The sequence below is a fragment of the Lutra lutra genome, chromosome 3 (assembly GCF_902655055.1).
Source record: "Lutra lutra chromosome 3, mLutLut1.2, whole genome shotgun sequence".
In the NCBI taxonomy this organism is placed as follows: Eukaryota; Metazoa; Chordata; class Mammalia; order Carnivora; family Mustelidae; genus Lutra; species Lutra lutra.
The window spans coordinates 163,762,081-163,785,981 of NC_062280.1; the positions used below are offsets into that span (position 1 = coordinate 163,762,081).

General features: G+C 33.3%; 1 protein-coding gene across 1 annotated transcript in view; it reads right to left on the minus strand.

Annotated features, from left to right (window-relative positions):
* Positions 1 to 23,901, minus strand: part of KLHL1 (kelch like family member 1) — a 376,159-nt gene that overhangs the window by 71,325 nt on the left and 280,933 nt on the right. Inside the window, exon 7 of the mRNA XM_047720111.1 lies at positions 19,865 to 20,089. Coding sequence (XP_047576067.1) covers positions 19,865 to 20,089 — 225 coding nt within the window. The remainder of the gene's footprint in view (positions 1 to 19,864; positions 20,090 to 23,901) is intronic.

Below are 23,901 nucleotides of genomic sequence, written 5' to 3' on the forward strand. Positions count from 1 at the left end.
CCCAAGTTTAAAATGCAGTGTGAATCTAACTGGTTAAACAAAGTATAAATAGCCTATATCATTCTGTTTGATTATAATATATGAATGCTATAATATTTTCTTGTGTATTAGCTTCTTAGAACCTACTACTTTCAGAAATCATTTTACTGAGGACCCATGAACTCTCTTTCATTGTAGCAAGAGGATTATCATTGAAGCCCCTTCTGAATTCTATTTGAACTCCTGCATTTAAAACTATTTTTTAACTGAAATGACCAGGAGATAAAAGTTGCTAAGATGTCATTTTTCATCTTTATTGTTTTTTGAGCAGAGGCTTCATGTCCTATGAAAATGTGAAATGTTTTTGGAAAGAACTTTTGTCTATATTAAATCTGACAATCTAATGCCCTTATCAGGGCAAAGAAAAAAAATGCAATACATTTTTATTTAAATCTTTTCCTGTGAGTGCTGAATGATGAAATCATTTAATGAAATTAATAGATAAATCACTATTAAAGGTAGGAGTAGCTTCTATGCATGGCATTGCTGACGCACTCAAGCTTAAGTATTTGGTGTCTTGGAATGTTTATTACATTACACCAATGACATCTAAAGAGGCAGAGTGAAGTGACATTGTTGCCCAATTGTCATAAGAGGTATGAGTGATTCAAAAGTTGGAACGTGAAAGATTTGTATTATAGATGACTAATAAAAATAAACATTACAATGATACATAAACTATTAGTAACTCTCTGTATTGATATCTTCAACCTTATAGGGTGCACATGTAATTAAAAATACTAATTCATTCAAAAATATTTGGTTTCCTATATGCATTGGGTCGGGTGCTTGACCACAGACCACAAAAACCAAGAACAATGTCCTCTTGGGGCTTACATTCTAGTGAAGTGATCTGAATAAAGATATGAAAAAGGTTGATTTGATTTCACCTAGAAATAAAAAACATTGTTTTTATTTTCATAAGAAGTTATTTCTTGGGTAATTTTCGTGCATTGTGGTTTTTTCTGGATGCCTAAAGAATTATAGGACAAGGGCAGGTAGCACAGTTGGCTAAAGCGTCCAGCTCTTGATTTCAGATCAGCTCTGATCTCAAGGTTGTGAGATTGAGCCCTGCCTCAGCCTCTGCACTCAACATAGAGTCTGCTTGAATTTCTCTCTCCCTTTCCCTCTTCTCGTTCCCCTCCAATCCTCCTCCCCACTTGCTTGCTCTCTCTGAAATAAATAAATAAATAAATTTTAGAATTATAGGACATGGAGCACTGGGTGAGTGCATAAACAATGAATTTTGGAACACTGAAAAAAATTAAATTAGATTAAATAAAAAAAGAACTACAGGGGCACCTGGGTGGCTCAGTGGGTTAAAGCCTCTGCCTTCGACTCAGGTCATGATCCCAGAGTCCTGGGATCGAGCCCCACATTGGGCTCTCTGCTCCTCGGGGAGCCTGCTTCCTCCTCTCTCTCTCCGCCTGCCTCTCTGACTACTTGTGATTCTGTCTGTCTAATAAATAAATAAAATCTTAAAAAAAAAAAAAGAACTACAGAACAAAAGTTCATACTATTCCATTAATAAAATGGCAAATAACATTTTTCTAGCATCATAACATCAGCCATGATAAAAGTATTTATAAATAGTTTATCTCATAGCAGGTGTAAGTAAATCAGAAATCTCAAGATTTATATGAACAATGGTTCTAATGTTTTAGAACCATTGTATCAAATCAGCCACTCAAATAAACCTCATAAGCATGCATATCCATAGAATTTCAGTTGGATATTTACATATTCATTTTAAATATTTTACATCTTAGTAAATGTATAGCCAGAAGGTATGTCACAATGCTTATAGTTTTTCTATTATATGAAAAAAGAAACCAATTTTTAAGAAAGTGAATATACTCTTGATTGTGATATGAATTTATACGGAATATAATCCCATCAGTAATCCCCATAAAAAGAAAAACATATCAAATTACATAATGTATTGAGTCTAGCAAATATGGTCTTACAGTAAATGCTTCTAACTGTGCTCACTGAGAAGGGATTTCTTATGAGCTGATGAAGCTGAAAATTCAGTGCCCCTCCTTAACCAGGCTCCTTATGGGGCCCTGGAAGCTGCCCTAAGGATGTGTTCAAATGACAATTGCATTTCTCTTTCTTAAGGACAGTCTCATCATTAAGTCCCACCACACCTGGTTCTGCTGCAGGCTCACCATATTTATTGTATAAAATAAACTTGGTATATTCTAGAAATAGTAATATACAAATAATCAGGACGAAGTAGATAATCTATGCAAAAAGCAAAGCAAAACAAAACACAAATCTCCGATGAATTCCAAACCAAGTTTTGCCACTAAGGAATCGTATGAACTTCAGCAAGCTATCTAATCTCTTTGGTCCTCCATTTTTTTATTTGTAAAATTAAGATTTTGGAGTACATATCTTCTGACATCCTCTCCAAGTTTAAGTACCTGTTAGTTCACATAATTTTTCGTTTCATTTGCTTTAGCATCTCATTACCACCTGCACATTGAAACCATTAGGGCTGAAGGAAATTTTCTGTTAATCATTATTTTAACATGCATCTTACACGGAGCCTTAGATTTCCATGGTCATTCAGGCTGAAAATATCAATGAAAAAAGTTAAAATGCAGACTAAAATTATCTCCCCAGATAAATCTACAAAAGAAAATGCAAGGAATAAAAGCAGTCAAAACCAGAAAGGAACCGAAGTTGTGAGCTTACTGTAGTTGATTTAATATTTTCCCTTCTCTATTAATAATAGCTCTTTCTGTGGGATTCACCTGAGCAACTAGATTTACCTCATGTTTTCTGAAAACTAAATCTCATTTGTTTTCTATTTAATATGGAAAGGATATCTCATGAGTTTATAACTTTATTTTTTGAAATTTGGGTTGAATTCAAAGACATAAGGCCAGTTAGAGACAAGAAATTACCTCAAAATAAATATCTTGTTATTCAGTTTCAAATTTCAATTGAAATATTATCATAGAATGGAATTATAGAGGTCCTATTATGTGTTCTCCCATATCTCTTGTACTGCAGATTAAACATGAGATAGGTCATTTGTTATATTTTAAAATATATTATTAAGATACTAAATATCATTGAAACTAATTTGTTTTCTAATAACCATGTGATTTACTATCCAGATATTCTATGCTTTCTGTTCACTTTTGTCTTACTACAAATTTCACTTTGTTGGGGCACCTGGCTGGTCAGTTGGAAGTGTGTGCAACTCTTGATCTCAAGGTCATGAGTTCAAGCCCACGTTGGGTGTAGAGATTACTTTTAAAGGCTAATCAATCAATAAATCAATTAATTAAATTATTAAAACCTTAGATTTTGCTTTGTTGACTGAAATGTACTTTTCTTCTTCACTTTGCCTATTAATCCTTTATGGTTAAGTTTAGGAATTACCTCTCTTTATATACTTTTCCTAATTATCCATTCTGCCTTAACAGAGCATGATCATAGCATTCACTTATTGTACTTAAATCACTTTATTTTTAACTGTCTGTTAACTTTTCTGGTCTTCCTCCTCATTTATAAGATCCTCGAGTAAAATATCTTATTCATTTTTTCATTTTAACATGAATATTCTAGCATGTGGAGATATAGGTTTATTGCTAGTTGAAGGATGGAATGATTGACCCAATGAACATTCTTGCACAAACCTTCCTCAGATTTAATTAGACTAATTCTTCTAGACTTATCTTTAATTTAATACCTCATCTTACTATTTAAAAATGAAGATGATTCCCAAAATAGATAAAAAAGAGATGATATATTTGATTAAAATGACATATGAAAGAAGATAGAAAAAATAAGCAAAGAAATATAAAATAGAGTCAAGTGTCAGATTACTACAAAAATGGGATGCATATTTGTTACTTCTAGACAGCAAATTTAATTCTAGACTTTATAACATTTAATACTCAAGGGAAAATCTAGTTAGTTACATCATTTATGTTTGGGGGATAAAATCTGACCAGTTGCTCAGGAAGAGAAAATTAATACTGTGACTCAGATCAAACAGTTAAATTTCTCAGGTTGTCTCATAAAGAGGAAACTGTTGGTATTCAGAATCAGATCTTAGTTTCCAGGGCCAGTGTTCTAGAAAATCGGTGGGTCTTTATCATTTTATCAAAGCACAGTATAGTAAAAAGAATTCTGCCTAGTCAGTCCACAAATCCTTAACACCATTGCAGAATTCAGTGTTCTGTACTTTATAGTAAATACTACATTGGGTAATATAATTCTTGGCTAAGAGAAGTGATATCCACTAATCTCAGAGGAATATGTTGAGGACAAGTGAAACATTTTGTAATACAAAATTTTGCTTCTGGAAATGAGTAATTAAGTAAAAAATTATTACACAACAAATGGCACACATTCTCTGTGGCTGAATAAATAAATTTTATCTGTAACTATGTGACTAGCATGTAAAATATTGAATTCAGATATTCCTTCATTCATCTCTTTTTTTGACCCAGTATCTGAGGGAATTTTTAGCACCAAAAAGTCTTTAATAAATATTTATTTGAGCAAGAACATAACTCAGTGGAAAGACACCAGGGAATATGTAACCTTAGAATTCAATAGGTAACAGGACCACAGAAGGCTAAAAATATAATGAGGATTTTGCTGGTACTTAAAATTTATTAATCAGTATATAAAATAACATTCTGTTGAGAAGAGTCTTTAGTTTCCTGATGTTTCTTTTCTTTTTCCTTCTTTCCTTCTTCTTTTTTCTTTCTTTGTTGCTAGGGTTACTAATGGTGCGTCTATGATATTTCTAAGAGGAACTGATAAAACTAGAGAAATAGGTATAAAAGTCCTAAAATATTATTAGAAATTTTATGCACATGTATGTATTGATATTACATCTGCATAAATAATAAGAAAGGTGACTTTACTATGATTTTTCTGCTACTCAAAGTTTCAAATGTAAATGGCAAAGTTATCAGCTCCAAAAACTTGTTTTTATGTCCCATATCCTATTCAGAAATTTCACCGTCTTATCAATCTGACATTTATAAGTACTGAAAATTGTGGGTCTGTATATACATTTGTTTATATGTGTTTGAGTATGCATACAAGAGAATACATTATCAAAAGAACTAAATATTTTGTTTGCCATCCCAACTTACACCAATAAATATATTTTTCATAATACCATTCTTTATATCTGGTGCCTAAAATTGAGTGGACACTTTTGAATTTTGTTTCCTTGTAAAAATCTGCAAAACTTTGAAGAGAAAATAGTTTTAAAGAAATGTAGGCCCTCCAGTCTTGTGAGAAATGTTATTTTTTAAGTAAAAGAGACATGAAGAGGACAAACATACTGATATAATTTAAGAAACAAAGGTTGAGCTGAAGTAAGTATTCCTTTCAAGGCAATGAGAAGTGACAGCTTAAAATGACATTTTTCTAGTCTAACGGGTTATATCGCAAATAAATGCAGGGTTTTATTATGCTCTTGTTTTTTTTTTTCAGTCCACTCATTACTAGTTGTTATAAGCATAGTTTCCAAAAGCCAAGGGAAAAAAAACTGATAATAAATGTCACATTCAAATACTTAATACTGTTTGGAAAATATTCTTTAAAATTTTAATTTTTAACATCACATTCTCCCATGCATTTTATGAAATCTGATTTTTTTTGTTCTCCAGGCTGAGTGTTTCTAGATGCAGATAAGCAGTTCCCTCCATCCTCCCATCTGGTCCCAGGTTAGGGGCAGATCATCCTCATATTGCTTTAAGAACTTCCCTCCAGTCAAGGATAACAAGCCAGAAGTGGAAGCAGACTTCTTTGAAGCCACAAGAAGGAGGGCAATTCAGTGATACATTAGGACTGCCCAAATCTTGACATTTGGGAAACAGTCCTGTGTTTGCTTTTCACAAAGAGATCATCTCATGGCTTCTTTCTTCCATGAGGCTGAGAATTCTTTGCATACAGAACCGTTTATCCCATACCTTTTCTGACGGTGAAGGAGATCTTTGAATCTTAACACTAGAACATTTGTTCTCCTAGAAACAGTCCTTTTCCAATGGCAAGTCTGTGAGAATGGATCTTGAGGTTCAGGTCCTTACAGAGATTAACAGAAACAATAATATCTGAAGATTTTTTTTTTCCTCCCTTTATACCTGAGTAATAGTTTGACTTGACATAAGTGAGATGAAAAGTTCTGGCCTCGGGACGCCTGGGTGGCTCAGTTGGTTAAGCAGCTGCTTTCGGCTCAGGTCATGATCCCAGCATCCTGGGATCGAGTCCCACATTGGGCTCCTTGCTTGGCAGGGAACCTGCTTCTCCCTCTGCCTCTGCCTGCCACTCTGTCTGCCTGTGCTCGCTCTCTCTCACTCTCTCTCTGACAAATAAATAAAAAAATCTTAAAAAAAAAAAAAAAAAAAGTTCTGGCCTTCAGGAGTTTGAAGTATGCTTTCTTTATTATCTAGTATCTAAGATTGATACTGAAAACCCTGAATCCACTCTGATTATCCTTCCTTTGTAGTTGACTTGGGAGTCTCACTGCTATTTCATTGCTGGTCATTCAGGGTTATTCTTGTTAGCTCAGGTTCACTTTTTCCCTCTTTGGAAGATATTATAATCATCTTTTTATCCTTAGTATTCTGAAGTCTGACACAGATAGACTGAATTGCTCTTTCTCATTTTTCTGGTTGCTCTCTGAGCTACACATTTTTGAGGCCATGTACTATCTTCAGAGAAACACTCACATGATTTCTTATTTTCTCTTCCACTTTCTTGTTACACTTTTAAAACTACCAGGGTGGAATATTATGCTTTCTTACTACTGATTTTTATCTTATCTATTTTCCCATAATTTTAATATATTTCCTCTCGTTGACTTTGAGAGGACATTGACTTATTTTTTTTCTGTAAGTTTTATTTGCACTTAATTTCAGCAAACATTTTAAATTTAAAGACACATTTCTTATATTTCCTTTTCTCTCTCTCTCTCTTTGTAATTATTTGTTTCAAGAGTTAATATCTTACAGATTCTATTAGAGGATACTAATGAATTTGTGTTCTTTTTATGTTTTATGCTTTTTTTTATTGGAAACTGAACTATATTTGTTTTTTCAGAGAATGTTGCTTGTACATATATCTTTACCCTTTTCTTATTTCCAAAATAGCCTAAGAATCTTGATAGTTTGTACATCTTAAAAATGAGGTAATAAGGGCGCCTGGGTGGCTCAGTGGGTTAAGCCACTGCCTTCGGCTCAGGTCATGATCTCAGGGTCCTGGGATCGAGTCCCACATCGGGCTCTCTGCTCAGCAGGAAGCCTGCTTCCCTCTCTCTCTCTCTCTGCCTGCCTCTCCATCTACTTGTGATCTCTCCCTGTCAAATAAATAAATAAAATCTTAAAAAAAAAATGAGGTAATAAGTTCCTACACTTGCCTACAAGAGTTTCCTGTTAGGAAGACTAGATGGTAGACCACTCTATAAGAGGGTAATCCTGAAGTGCTAGAACACAGAAAATTTTTTTTCTGATTTATTAGTTCCAAACTGTATCATTCCAATGGCATTGAAATCACTGATATGAAAATAACAACTGATTCTACCAGTATGTTTCCCTTTTCCACTCTTTTTTTTTTTAAAGATTTTATTTTATTTATTTGACAGAGAGAGATCACAAGTAGGCAGAGAGGCAGGCAGAGAGAGAGAGGGAAGCAGACTCCCTGCTGAGCAGAGAGCCCGATGCGGGGCTCGATCCCAGGACCCTGAGATCATGACCTGAGCCGAAGGCAGCGGCTTAACCCACTGAGCCACCCAGGTGCCCCTCCCTTTTCCACTCTTAACATAATTCAAAGAATATACACGAATACTAAAATAGCACAGAATATATCCATCCATTATTATCTATCTATCTATCCATCCATCCATCTGTCATCTACCCATCATCTATCATTTATCTACCTACTTATCTATTTATCTGTTTGTCATCTATATCTAAATATATATCTATACATCTGTACTTCAAATCTAAAATATTTTGGTTGAATCATTCCTCCAAATCATCCTACAGGAATCTTCACAATTGATCAGTCATGTTAAACACCCAGACACTGAATTCATATTTTTGTGAAGATGTCTTATTTTGTATAGATAAGGTGATAGGTGAATCTTAATTGATAAGTTAAAGTGAAAATATAGTAAATAGAATATATTTACATATTCATACTAACAAATAGAATATGTATTACCACTTAACTTACACTGGTAACATCATGTTTTAATACATTAAAACAAATACAATTTCGGAGTCAAACAAGTTTAAACTAAAATCACAAGTCTTTTTTTGTAAGATAATGTGATATTAAGAAGTAAACTGATTATTTTGTGCACAATTTTTTAATCTTTAAAATGGCAAAAAGAATCATTGAATTATAGGGTGGCTATATTTAATCAGTTAATAAATGAATAGTAGAAATTGGCCTTTTTCCCTTCATTGCCCCAACATCCCTTTTATTTTGTGAATATTCACACATATAAATATTCATAGGAAGCAGGCCTTGTCTTCCTCTATCAGTGCCAACTAATTGAGTTACTTCTTTTTCTTGATTCTGAAAAACTGAACCCTGTACCTATAAACTAAGCTTTACCAATAAGGTGCTCCTGACAGGGACTTTAAAACTAAAATGAAAAAAGCAAAGAAGGAAAGTAATACTTCTGTTTTGTTCTGTTTTTGCATTGGCAAAGATTGCAGTAACATCTGGTTTCATGGGTAATGTGACTCAGCTACTTCGCAGATCTAGAATAGTTAGAATCAGGTGCCAGCTGGGGCATCCAGTGTCTTTTATGGAAACATCTTTAGCTTCATCAGACTTTCACAAGGATGTAATTTTGGTCTTGGACTGATTACCAAGTTTCTCTTGGTTTTAGCCAGGTTCCAGATTTTACCTCAGCATGTGCACAGCCCTGAACATGCACTTGACCTTCAATCAGTTTTCTAAGATAAGCGTTAAGTTTCAGTAGACTCCTTTTGCTCACCGATCAATCCATTTCTGTTTATTGTACCCATGTAAAAACAATTCCTACATAGTTACATCAGCAAGAATGGTAGACACCTTTGGCTGGTTATACCTTCACATATTTGCATTCCTAACCCAGGCACCTTTATTCCCAGGGCTCTTTGTCTTAGATCTTAGGAGAGGGTCTTCTTCAGGCACCTCTTCCAAAGTCTTCTTATGGGGGAGGAGGAGGAAAACTTGCTTTTGCTGGGGTCAGTGTGCATGTTGGACATATTCCTTTAACACTTTAATTGGCTGTTTACAACTCTGTCTTGTTAGGAGCTCACCTAAGCTGTGAGAGAGATTTCTGAGTGTAAGAGGCCACAAGTAGGATAAACTCGAAGATATGCACACCTGGCACATCACAAATGGTCGAACACCAAATCTTAAAAATAGCAAAAGAGGAGAAACTTATCACATACGGGGGATTCTCATTACAATTAACAAGACTATCTGCATCAGATTCCAAGGAGGCCAGAAGATAGTGGAATGGAGTATTCAAAGAAAAAGACTGCTAAGAATTTTATAATCTTCAAAAATAAAGGAGAAATGATATCATAATCCAGGTTATATATAAATGATATCATAAATTCAGGTTAAAAAATTAACAAATTGAGGGAATTTATTGCCAGCAAACCTACCCTATAGGAAATACTAAAGGAGTTCTTCAGGTCAAAAAGCAAACATTTTTAGACAGTAACACAAATCCACATGAAGAAGAAAGACTACTAATAAGGTAAATATTTTTTAAAAATATAAATGTATTTTTTGTTTACAACTTTATTTTCTCCTGTCTTATTTAAAAAACAACAATAATTTTAAAACTGTGTTGATGAATATATAATGTATAAACATGTAATTTATATCACAATAATAATAAGTATGTAGAAATTAGACACAGTCTAAATAATCAATGGGTCAAAGAAATTTTAAAGAAAGAAAGAAAATTTTAAAAATTAATAAGAATACTTTGAGAAGAATGAAAACAAAGACACAAAACACCAAAACTTAATGGAGTGCACCTAAAGCATGGCAATGTGTAGCTGTAAAAAATTAAGGAGGATATCAAATCAATAATCTACTTTTAACATTAAGAAATAAAAAAAAAAGAACAAATAAAATGCAAACAGAAAGAAGGAAATACAAACAAAAATAGGAAGAAAACAAATAGAGAATAGTTGAACAATTAAAAAAAAACCCACAAAAATGTCAGCTGGTTCTTTGAAAATATCAGTACAATTGACAAATCTTTAAGTAGCTTGAACAAGAGAAGAAGAGCCAAGTGTCAAATTACTAAAATCATAAATAAAATAGGGAACATTAATTCCTACCTTATAGAAACAAAATGGATTATAAGAGGATACTAGAAAGAATTGTATGTCAACAATTTAAATAATGTAAAGAGATGGACAAATTCCTAGAAAGCCACCAACCAGAGACTGTCTCAAAAAGAAATAGAAAATATGAACATATCATTGGAGTAAAGGGATTGATTTGTAATTCAAAAACTTGGTTTTACTGATGAATTCCACTAAATGTTTCAAGAACTAACAGTAATCATTCACAAACTATTCCATAAAATAGAAGATGAATGAACATTTCCCAATGCATTTAATGAAAGAAGCATTACCTTGATGCTCAAGTCAGACAAAGATATCATAAGAAAACTACAGACCAGTATTCTTTATGAATATCGATGAAAAATCTTTCACCAAACACTAGCAAAATAAATACAGCAACATTTGAAAAGGATTATAAACCATGGCCAAGTGAGATATTTTTGAAAAAAATAAGGTGGATTAACATCTGAAAAACAATCAGTGTAACATACTGTATTATTAAAATAAAGGGAAAAAAATCACATTGTCATTCTAATAGATACAGGAAAGCATTTGACAAAATCCAGTATCTTTTATGATAAAACATTCAACTGACTAGAAATATAAGGGATTTTTCTTAACCTGATAAAGAGCATACACACACACACACATACACACACACACACAAATAAGGGATAACATCATGTTTAATGGTGAATGACTGAAACCTTATCCCCTTAGTTTAAGAACAAGTCAAAAATGTCCCCTCTTGCTATTTCTTATCAATATTGTGCTGGAGATTCCATCTATAGCCAATAGGGAGAAAGGGGAACCCTCTTACACTGTTGGTGGGAATGCAAGTTGGTGCAGCCACTTTGGAAAACAGTGTGGAGATTCCTTAAGAAATTAAAAATAGAGCTTCCCTATGACCCTGCAACTGCACTACTTGGTATTCACCCCAAAGATACAGATGTAATGAAAAGAAGGGCCATCTGTACCCAATGTTCATAGCAGCAGTGGCCAGTCACCAAACTGTGGAAAGAACCAAGATGCCCTTCAACGGATGAACGGATGAGGAAGATGTGGTCGATATATACTATGGAGTATTATGCCTCCATCAGAAAGGATGAATACCCAACTTTTGTATCAACATGGTCGGGACTGGAAGAGATTATGCTGAGTGAAATAAGTCAAGCAGAGAGAGTCAATTATCATATGGTTTCACTTATTTGTGGAGCATAAGAAATAACACAGAGGACATGGGGAGAAGGAGGAGAAGTGAGTTGGGGGAAATTGGAGGGGAAGATGAACCATGAGAGACTGTGGACTCTGAAAAACAATCTGAGGGTTTTGGAGGGGTGGAGGGTGGGAGGTTGGGTGAGCCTGGTGGTGGATATTAAGGAGGGCATGTATTGCATGGAGCACTGGGTGTGATGCATAAATGATGAATTCTGGAACACTGAAAAGAAATTTTTAAAAATTTTTTTCAAAGGACCATATGATTTTTGAAAAGGAAGTAAAAGTATTTTTTTTGCAAATAACATGATTATATATATATATATATATATATAATCATATATATATTAGATATTATTAGATGATACATGTATAATACATATATTATGTATGTTGTATATTATATATATATATAATTCTAAGAAGTTCATAAGAATACTACTAATAAAAATGTTCAGAGAGGTTTCAAGATACATGTTCAATGTGCAAGTGTAAATTATGCCCATATACTAGTAATGAAATATCTGAAAATGAACAGAGGAAAACAATTGCACTTATAATAACATCAAAAATAATAAGCTATTTAGTAATAAATTTAGCAAAAAATACAAATAGACTTACATAAACAAAATGATATCCAAAGTCCATTGATTGGAAAACTTACTATTGTTAAGGTGGCAATGCTTACAAACTGATCTACAAATTAAATGCAATCAGTATCTGAATCCCTTACCTGAGAAACTGATTCTAAAATCTGCATGAAATGCAAGAGAATCCAAATAGCCAAAAAAATCTTGAAAAAGAACAACAAAGTCAGAGGTCTCATACTACCCACTCTCAAAATTTCAATCACTAGAAAGTGGCAGCAATAAAGACAGTGTGGCACTGACATAAGGACAGAAATAGAGATCAATGGAATAGATTTGAGGTTCTGTAAATAAATCCTCACATTTAAGGTCAATTGATTTTTGACAAGGGTACCAAGACAATTCAATGGGTCATATGGTAATTCTATTTTTAATTATTTGAGGAACCACCATACTGTTTCCAGAGTGGCTCTAACACTTTGCACTCCCACCAATAGTGCATGAGGGTTCCTTTTTCTCCACATCTTGACCAACACCTGTTGTTTCTTGTGTGGTTGATAATAGCCCTCCTGGCAGGTATGAGGTGATATCTCATTGTGGTTTGATTTGCATTTCCCTGATGTTGAGTGATGTTGAGCATCTTTTTCTATGTCTGTTAGCCCTCTGTGTGTCTTCTTCCAAGAAATGTTTGTTCATGTCTTCTGCCCATTTTCAAATTGGATTATTTTGGGTTTTGGTCTTGAGTTGTACGTGTTCTTTTTATATCTTGGATATTAACCCGTATTGGATATATCATATGCAAATATCTTCCCCCCACTTAGTTGTCTTTTTGTTTTGTCTTGTAGATGGTTTCCTTTAGACAAATACTATATTATTTCATTCATTTGTGGAATTTAAGAGATGAAACAAATGAAGAAAGAAAAAAAGAGACAAACGAAAAAACAATCTCTTATATAGAGAGAACAAACTGGTGGTTGCCAGAGGTGAGATGGGTAAGGAGATGGGGGAAATAGATGAAGGGGATTAAGAGTATACTTATCATGATGAGCACTGAGTAATGTATGGAATTGTTGAATCACTATATTATACACCTGAAACTAATATAACATTGTATGCTAATTTTACTTGAATTAAAAACATAAATAAATATAAAATTAAATTTTAAAAAAGACAATTCAGTGGGAAAGAAATTTTGTGTTTTATACTATTTCTAACAAATGGTTCTGGGACAACATGCAAAAGAATGAAGTCAAACTGCTTCTATACATCATTTACAAAAACTAAAAATGAATTATATTCCTACATGTAAGTATTAAAAACACAATACTTGAGTTTTTTTTTTAAGATTTTATTTATTTATTTGACAGAGAGAGAGAGATCACAAGTAGGCAGAGTGGCAGGCAGAGGGAGAGGGGGAAGCAGGCTCTCTGCTGAGCAGAGAGCCCTAGGTGGGGCTCCATCCCAGGACCCTGAGATCATGACCTGAGGCTGAGGCAAAGGCTTAACCAACTGAGCCATCCAGATGTCCCCCAAACACAATACTTCTAAAAGAAAACATTAGCATAAATTTTCATGACCATAGATTTGAAAATAGCTTCCTGGATATGTCACCAAAAACATTAGAAATAAAAGAAAAAAAATTAAGTTGGATTTCAGCAAGTTAGTAATTTTGTGCTTCAAAGGACACTATTAAGACAGAATAGAATGTATAGGATGGGAGAAAGTATCTGAAAATCCTATACCTGACAGAGGATATGTTCAGAATAGATAAAGAATGACTTAAACTCAGCCATAAAAAAATAATTCCAACAAAAAATGGACAAAATATTTGAATAGAGATTTCTCCAAAGAAATAAATGGCAATAAGCACATAAAAAGAATCTCAAAATTATTCACTAGAGAAATGCATATAAAACCACAGTGAGATACCACTTCATATATATTAGAATAATTACAATATAAAAGGAAAGGATAATAAGTGCTAGCAAGGTTGTGGAGAAATTTGCACCCTCATACATTACTGAGGGAATAGAAAATGGCACAACCATTCTGAAAACCAGTTGGCACTTCCCCTAAAAGTAAAATAGAGAGTTGCTGTATGACTCAACAGTTCTACTCCTATGTATAGACCTAAGAGAAGTGAAAATACACAGTATAGAAAAAATCCATGCATGGATGGTCACAGCAGTTTTATTTTATTCATAATAGTCCAAAAGTGGAAACCATCCAATTTTTTTTTGTTTAAGATATATAAACATAATGTATGTAGTAAATTCTAACAATGAAATATTATTCAACCAAAAAAGGAATGAAGAACTGATATATACTACAACATGGATGAACCTTGAAACTGTGCAGTCAATGTAAAAGTAGCCATAAACAAAAGGCAACAAATTGTATGAGTTCATTTATATGAAATGCCCAGAATAGGCAAATCGATAGAGACAAAAAGTAGATTAATTATTGCTAGAGGCTAGAAGGATGGGACAATGAAGAACAAGTGCTATTGGGTGGAGAGTTTCTTTTTACAATAACACAAATATTTTGAGATTGGATAGGGTGATAGCTGCACAACTACGAATGTACTCAAAAGCACTCAATTCTATACTCTAAAACTTAACTTTAGGGGCACGTGGGTGGCTCAGTCAGTTAAATGGCTGCCTTCAGCTCAGATTGTGATCCCAGGGGCTTGGGATGGAGCCCTGCATTTGGCTCCCTGCTCAGCGGGAGTTAGCTTCTCCCTCTGCCTTTCCCCTTGATCTTGCTCACTCTTCCTCTCTCTTCCTGTCAAATAAGTAAAATCTTTCAATAAAAATAAAATAAAGCTTATCTTTATGGTGTGTGAATTTTGCCTCAATTGACAACTAAATCAACTAAACACAAAAACAACTAAAGCAACTTCTACCATATATGTAATATACAACATGGTGCCTAGCATATAGAAAATCCATAATAAAACATAGCTCTTACTCTTTATCAATTTCTCTTGAAAAGACATAATTGCAAACAATGTATTGCAGTAATGTTTTACTCAGGGTTTTTTTTTCTTTTTTTAAAGATTTCATTTTTTTATTCGACAGAGAGAGACACAGCGAGAGAGGGAGGAATATAAGCAGGGAGAGTGGAAAGGGAGAAGTAGGCTTCTTGCTGAGCAGGGAGCCCAATGTGGGACTCGATCCCAGGACCCTGGGATCATGACTGGAACTGAAGGCAGATATCTAAAGACTGAACCACCCAGGCACCCCTTATTCAGTTTTATATGATATAAAATGTGGTGGAGAAAAAGCATGATATCTAGAATTATGTGCTTCAAAGACATAAATGTCAAAATAAAAACTCTTAGTGTATTGAGAGAACTGTGGTCTTAATTAGTTTAATTCTCTAGGCAGAAGCATTGCTCCCTTGACATCCAGACTTGATATGCATATAATTTGTCTATGCTATTTTATTCAGCAGAAGGAGATTTCTTCATTTATTGATAGCTATGGAACTTTTTTGGTCATATAAACAACTTTAGCAACCAAAGAACTCATGTTCTCAAAAAATAATGCAAGTTTTGTTTTTCTCAAAAAATAATTCAAGTTTTGTTTTTCCTATATAAATCAAGGGAGGAAAAAAGCTATATAGGTCAAAAGTCTTGAATTTTTATTTGATATATATTTTTTAAATTTTACTTTAGCCTTTACTTCTAGTCACTTGAAAGTTTAATATGGGATTACATAGTCAAATAGGTATACCACAGAATAGGTACTGATTAACTCTATAGCAAATAAGATGGGACATTCTAATTTCCTCTGAACAAATAAAAAAAACTAGCACAGAAGGCTGTTGATCTACACTCAGACCCAATCCTGGGGATTGCATGAAAGTGAGAGTTACAGTGTGTTTTTGAAAAGCAGATGTCAGGACTGTGAAAAATAATTAGAGAAACAGAACAACAGCTGTGACTTACTAGTGAGACAAAAAATTCATGGCACTTCCCTGGGGGAATATCTTAGAGGGAAAATTTGATCTGTGCTCTTTTGATGTAGCTAAAAGAAGAGCTACTGCATCTTATACACTGCATGACCGTGATAGAGTAGAACCTATGAAGAGCTTGAAATAATTGGCTGGATGATGTCAGGAAGTCATCAGAGCCCAGCTTAGATGAGGAACTGTTAACAGCTCTTGCTGATTCAAGAATTTTCTTTTCCTATCCATGCTCCCAATCCTATAGTAGGGCATCACAGATGAAGAAAGGCTCAAGGATATTTGTGTGCAAATGAAAGTAATAGATGTGTCCCAGGGGGTTATGTGATAGGAATAACAGCAGATAGGTTGACTGGAGTCAGTTTGCAGGCTTAGGGCTCCACACCCTGGCATAATTCTCCCATCCACTCCTGAATGTTTTGGGAAGACACAAAGAATGGCATATGCCTTAGCCAAAGTATCTGATATGTCCATATGACTTAAGAATTACAGTTGAAAATAGAGTTAAATATTACATATTTCAGTGGGTTCAACTACTATTAAATAGAATTTGAAGAGAAGGACAAAGAAAAGGCGGAAGAAAAAAATAGATATGAGAAAGAAGAAGAAGAGGAAAAGGGCAAAAAGGAGAAACAGAAGGAGGAGACAAAGGACTAACAGGAGAAAGAGAAGAGTAAGAAGAGCGAGAGCTTAGAGAAGGAAGATGATCACATATAAATAAAAAATTAATTAAAGTGGTAGATAGGAATTTGAAATAGGCATAATAAATAGCCTCACAGAGAAAAGGAAGAATATTAATGTCATGGAGAAGAAAGCAATTATAGTGAATTATCAAATAGGAATAATGAATATGTAAAAAACAAAGTTAATAAAGATCAAGACATCAATACATCGGAGAGGTACCATAATGCACAAAGATTAGGAAAAATTTGGAGCACTAGATAGTAAAATTGGTCATCAGGAAGGGATAAAGGGAAACATATAAAATTAAACTTGAAAGATATGATGGATTAAATAAGAAATACCAATATCAGTGTAATGGTAGTCCTTGGAAGAAAGAAGCTAAATCAAAGCTTGATATGTTATATTGAAGGAACAAGAATCTTAGGCCAAGGAGTTTCACTGCATTTGAGTATGACCAGAATGATGAACTTCCTGAGATTCAACTGTTGATAAGGAATGTGATTGATCTTAAAGAAAACATTCAGCTTCATCAGAGAACACATGTGTCTTGTGGTGCTATCAATCTGGCTTCAACTGATTGGATTTTGGGTTGGCATCCAAGTTGAAGGTAGTTTTCTGTGTACTGGGCATTGCTAGCAATCTCTGAGACACATTGAGATGAGAATTGTGTCCAGACATGATGTCTATCACTAACTCAACAAGGTCATATCTTGAAGAGTATTGTAGAGAGTTTTTTTTAAAAACTGACAGGAAGCGGGTGCCTGGGTGGCTCAGTGGGTTAGGCCGCTGCCTTCGGCTCAGGTCATGATCTTAGGGTCCTGGGATCGAGTCCCGCATCGGGCTCTCTGCTCAGCAGGGAGCCTGCTTCCCTCTCTCTCTCTCTCTGCCTGCCTCTCTGTCTACTTGTGATCTCTCTCTGTCAAATAAATAACTAAACTCTTTAAAAAAAGATAAAAAAATAAAAACTGACAGGAAGCAATAGCCACTTGGAAGTAAAACAGAGAGGAAACGAGTGGCATGAGATATGGAGGAGAGGTGATCCACTTGATAATGGAAGTGAAGCAGAACAAAAAACACAAAACAAGAGAGGCTGAGGCATGAAAATACTGACTACGGTTGCTTTGGGTCACTAAAACTTATGAGAAATGCTGCATTACATTTCAGACATTTGTGATAGTTATTAAACTCATATGATTTGCTATGCAGCCTTACTTCCACACAGACCTTTAAAACAAACTCTTTAGCAAATAAGACAAACTAAAAAACAATATCCAAGGTTACTACTTTGCCCCACCTTGATACCAAAAAGACCAGAATCTGTATGATAGTATTTTGAGGCAAAACCATCATCTTATACACTTTAAACACTTGAAATTAACACCATGAAAGATGTATTCTTGGTGAAACATTTTGAGGTATGTTCTCTTGGCATGCAAATAACCTGCATAATTGAACTTCAATATACCTTAGTAGAAAAGAATTGAATTGTCTAAAACAAAAAGGAAGAAGACATTAAATTCCAAAAATTCCAATCCAGAGTGCTTATTTTCTGTATTTCACTCCAATAGAAATAGATAATTAGATAGCAAGATAATAAAAACAACAGATACAGCTTTCACATGGATATAAAAACAAATATCCTCCAATATATTTGAAAAAAATCATATAAGAAAACTTTTGTACTCATGAATATTACCTGGAAAGAATCATATGCCTGTTCACATTTTCCATATTATGATTGGGTTTCATGTGGTTTAAATAAATTATATGGTATTAATTTAAAGCACAGAATTTTAAAACTTGAAATGGTCTCACACAACTATTACTATTCCTTAATTTAATAATGACTCATGTGAACAAAAGGGAAGTAAACCAGAAGATCAGAAAGGTAAGTTGCTTTAGGTCAGAGTTCTTTTACCTTTTTTTTTCTTTTTAATTTTGCATAGATCAATGGTAGAGTAGATAAGAATGGGAAATGCGGTGCTGAAGACCTCAAAGTTGAACTATCATTAGTATGTGTTTTTTTAAATGATCTATAATTTTCCTTGCCAATGAATGTCTAAATCAGTGGATTTTCAATTAAACCCTGATACCTCTCTAATGTGTATATTCTAAATATACGAAAGACACTTATTTGACTACCTGACATATTTCAGGTCTTCAAAAAAAACTAATTTGCCCTTCTCTTTATAATCCCCATGATACAAAATACAAATTCAGAAACTGTTAGTTATTATTACATTCCTCTTTTACAAAAATATGTATAGGACTTTTCAATTTACACAGTGATTTCATATTCATTATCGTCACTAGATTTTTATCTAATTAGTAACTTTGAATTGGTGGCAAATCAGGAAACTGAGGGCTCATAGCTTAAGTGCTGCCCTCAAGTCATGTCAATACGGTATTTTCAAGATGCACACCCAGATCTTCTGAATCCCAATATAGTTCTCCCCATCACCAGGTTACTCCATACTATAAATCAGTTGAATCCTATATTATTGACCGCTGGTGCTAAATGAGATGTTACCCTTTCTCTAAACCTTTCTCCAAATGAGTTTTCAAGGTGGAATTAATTACATGTAAAAGTATGGTTAGGCTTGTCTATCCAACAATATGGGAGTGAGCTATCTCAATTTTAACTTTTTCTTAATGCACATTAACTATTTCTACCTCTGGGCTTCATTACTTTTGCCTCTCCTTGATAGTTCTACCTCTTTCTTTCTTTTTTTTTTTTTCCCCTTATTGAACTTTCCATAGTGTATGAATGTCAGATTGTGAAAATTTTAACGATAGCTTGAGGTTTACTTATTTTGGTATCTTCAACATCTTTCTCTATAGTTTAACATACACTGATCAACACAGGAAAATGTCATGAACTTAAAAATGCTCCAAATAAGCCCATGATTTACCTAAAGTTAATGATAATTGATGATGGTAATGCTATACTTTAGCGTACATTTTCACTATCAATAAATGTTCTAAAAATGATATCAATAAAGTAAGAGATCTTACCTAGACCATGTCTATGTGTTGACATTGGTGGTAAGACAGTCCAGGTCTTGGTTTTGGGATTGTAACATTCAACAGTGTTCAATGTCTTTAAGCCATCTCGACCTCCAATTACAAAGAGTTTGTCATCAATAACAGCCACACCAAACTGCAATCTCCTGCCGCTCATCATCCCTGCCTGGATCCACAAATTTGTTCTGAGGTCATATTTCTCTATGGTTGTAGCTCCTGATAAAACATAAAATCAAATAGTCACCATTTACTACTAATTCATCATATAACCTGCCCAAGGCAATATACAAATTAAGATGTGAAAACATTCTTGTCATAATTATTTTTCTTAGAGAAAATGTGGCAGAAAACCAAAGGGAATAGTAAATTACATTATTTTCTCTTCTTGGCAGGCACTAATGATCAAAATAGACACATCTATAATTTGTTTGAATTACATAATGGTCTCATGGTAAACTATTGATTCAATAGAATAATTGTTGGTCGTGCCACAGTTCTGTCAGTAGATTTTACAAATTCTTTCTATCACTGTTTGCCATTAAAAAAAAATCTTAGGGCGCCTGGGTGGCTCAGTGGGTTAAGCCGCTGCCTTCAGCTCAGGTCATGATCTCAGGATCCTGGGATCGAGCCCCGCATCGGGCTCTCTGCTCAGCAGGGAGCCTGCTTCCCTCTCTCTCTCTCTCTGCCTGCCTCTCCATCTACTTGTGATCTCTCTCTGTCAAACAAATAAATAAAATCTTTAAAAAAAAATCTTAGTATAATTTCTATATAATTCCTGTATAATTTCTGAAAGTGAAGATAAATGAATAAATTCTTTATGTTTCTTTTAAAATTTACTTTATGATTTAAAATAACAAAACATTTTGTTTTATTTTATTTTAAAGATTTTATTTATTTATTTGAGAGAGAGCATGCATAAGCGGGGGAGTGGCAATGGGAGAGGGTGAAGGAGGCTCCCTACTGAGCAGGGACGCCCAGTGTGTGGCTTGATCCCAGGACCCTGAGATCATGAGCTGAGCCATAGGCATATGCTTAACTGAATGAGCCACCCAGGTGCCCCAAAATAAGAAAACATTTAAAAGTCAATTTGAAGTTATGTAAACGAATGTCAGCTTTGCTTTTTAAAGTCTTCTTTTTGCATCTGGGAAATAGCTTAATAGAATTTAGAGGCATACAATGATTTTCTATCCTTATCAATCATGTTACAATCTCTAAATAAAATAGCTTATCTTTCTTAAAAGCTTTTTATACATAAATTTGAGAAATGAAATAAATTTGATAGCAATATAGAAATTGAAAGAAGAAATAAGTTAAATTGCTGATTAGATATGTTTTCATGGATTCATTTACACATTTCAATTAAAAATGTCTGCCTTAAACAAATTCACAAATGTTTATATAACAAGATATAGCTAACAAACACTAATCATGCTGTTCAGTGTTTGGCCTTAATGTTCAGATTTATGTTCACCAAAGTTTTATCTTCAATGATTAGATATCCTTACAAAGGGAGTCAACATACTTGTGTGTACTTTCACTTACTCACTAAGGATCTCTTTTACTTGTAATGTAATAAAAGTTTACAAACTAGGGAAAGCATTCATCAGGGGGACTCATTTATTGTTTAGAGAATAACCAGCACTGAACTAAGCAAATATGAACAGCATGGTAGGAGAAGTTTTGCTAATTGAAGTAAAAATGACACAATATATACTTCATTTTTATTCAAAGTAACAAAGAAGTAATAATATAGATATTAGGTTAGATGCATTAAATCTGTTTTTTAATGTTATTAAAAATGAGCTAATTTCCAAATAACTAAATATGAAGAATTTTAAAATTATTATTATTGGAATAAAAATAAAATGTAATGTTCATAAAAGCTATTTATACTATTTAGTTACATAAGAAAAATTATTTAAATAAGTGTGCTTATTTTATGCTTAAGTGTATTTACTATATTATATATTTAATGTTTTATTCAATGATGAACAAATCAAAATTCCAAGGTGAACTACTTTGTTGAATAATTTCAAAGTCATCTGAATTCTCAAAGCTTGATAGCACTGGGATTTCATGAATGCCTAACTAAAAATTAAGTTATGTGGAAGGACCTCTCTTTTATGACTAATCTTGACAAGTGATAGTAGAAGAAATAGTATAACCTAATCCTAATGAACCCAGTTCCATGAGACCCATATTTTGGAGGTATAGGTAGGCAAAAAAGTATGTATTTGTACAACTGCACTTTTCATAATGTCTCAAACCTTGGTGAAAATCTTTGCAGAGAATTTGAGGTCTATTTATCCTTCTAAGAGAAAATAGTTGGTAATGTGTGAAATTAATGGCTTCTAAGCAACCAAAAGTGCTGTTATTCAAAGGGGAAGTGAATATTTTATCTGAGTTGCAAAATCGTATCCAAACAAGCTAGATACGACTTAAATCCCAACATATGGCAGGATTTTTTAGTGCTTATAGTGTTTATAATTTTTATAAACATAATTGTATATAATTGTATATATATTATATATACATTATATATACTGTATATATATAATATATATTGTATATATTATAAATATAATTTTAATAATTTAATATATAATACAATTAATATATAATATAATATATTATTTATAATATATTATATATAATATATATATTATATATTATGTAATTATATAATATATATAATATATAATATAATATAATAATATAATATAAAATATAATATATAATTAATATGTAATATAATATATAACATAATAATATATAATATAAATATATGTTATATAAATATAAAAATATACTTTTTATAAAGTGTTTTTAATTTTGTAAATAGTTTATATTTTTAGTGTTTATAGTGTTTTCCCTCTAACTGAGTCTCCAAAGGTAACCTACTCATTTTATCCTAAAGTTGTTACGTCAGAAATAGAATATATCCTTGTCTTCATTTTTCAAATTAGACTGTTTTAATTTCCTATGGTTGCTATGAAAAATTACTTCAAACTTAGTAGGTTAAAAAAATGCACTCGTTTATTATCTTACAGCTCTGGAGGTCAGAAGTTAAAAATAGGTCCTACTGTGCTAAAATCAAGGAGTTCACAGGGGCTTTAGGGAAGATGTGAGTTTCCTTTCTTGTCTTCCACAGGTTATCCGTATTCCTTATGACCTTTTCTTCCATCTTCAAAGCCAGCAACATTGCATCTCAGACATTAATTCTTATGGTTACATTGGGCTCACCCATATATAATCTGAGTTAATGCAGACTATTCCTATTTAATGTAGAATAGTCTGATTAGAGTCAGCTAATTAGTGTTAGCTAAAATGTGTAGTATAACTCAATAGAATATACAGCAATTTGTAAAATTTCCTAACTAAATGAAGTTACATAATTCAAAGATAAATCTCATTCTTGGCATATAGAATAATATGAAATAAATGGCAGCTATTTTTGAGACTATATTTATGGTATTAAACTACATATATTTCTGTATATTTTTAGATACTTTATAATTTACTTAACATACACTCTGTATTAGGTAAGGGCAAGGTGCCTGGCCTTTAAAATAATATAAAGTTGTTTTTTTTTTTTTTTTAAAGATTTTATTTTATTTATTTGACAGAGAGAAATCACAAGTAAGCAGAGAGGCAGGCAGAGAGAGAGGAGGAAGCAGGCTCCCTGCTGAGCAGAAAGCCCGATGTGGGGCTCGAACCCAGGACCTGGGATCATGACCTGAGCCGAAGGCAGCGGCTTAACCCACTGAGCCACCCAGGCGCCCCTAAAATAATATAAAGTTTTGATGTTGCTTTATTTGAAATAACTCCTGAAGTATCATTTTCTGTAAAAAGTAGTCATAACATCAAGGGAAATAATGACATATATTATTCAGGATTACTAACATATTATGCATGTCTTGTTGAAATATGGTTGTTAAGTCAATATTGAGTAAAGGGTTTTGAGTAGACTTAAAAATAAGATAGTAGGGGCGCCTGGGTGGCTCAGTGGGTTAAGCCTCTGCCTCCAG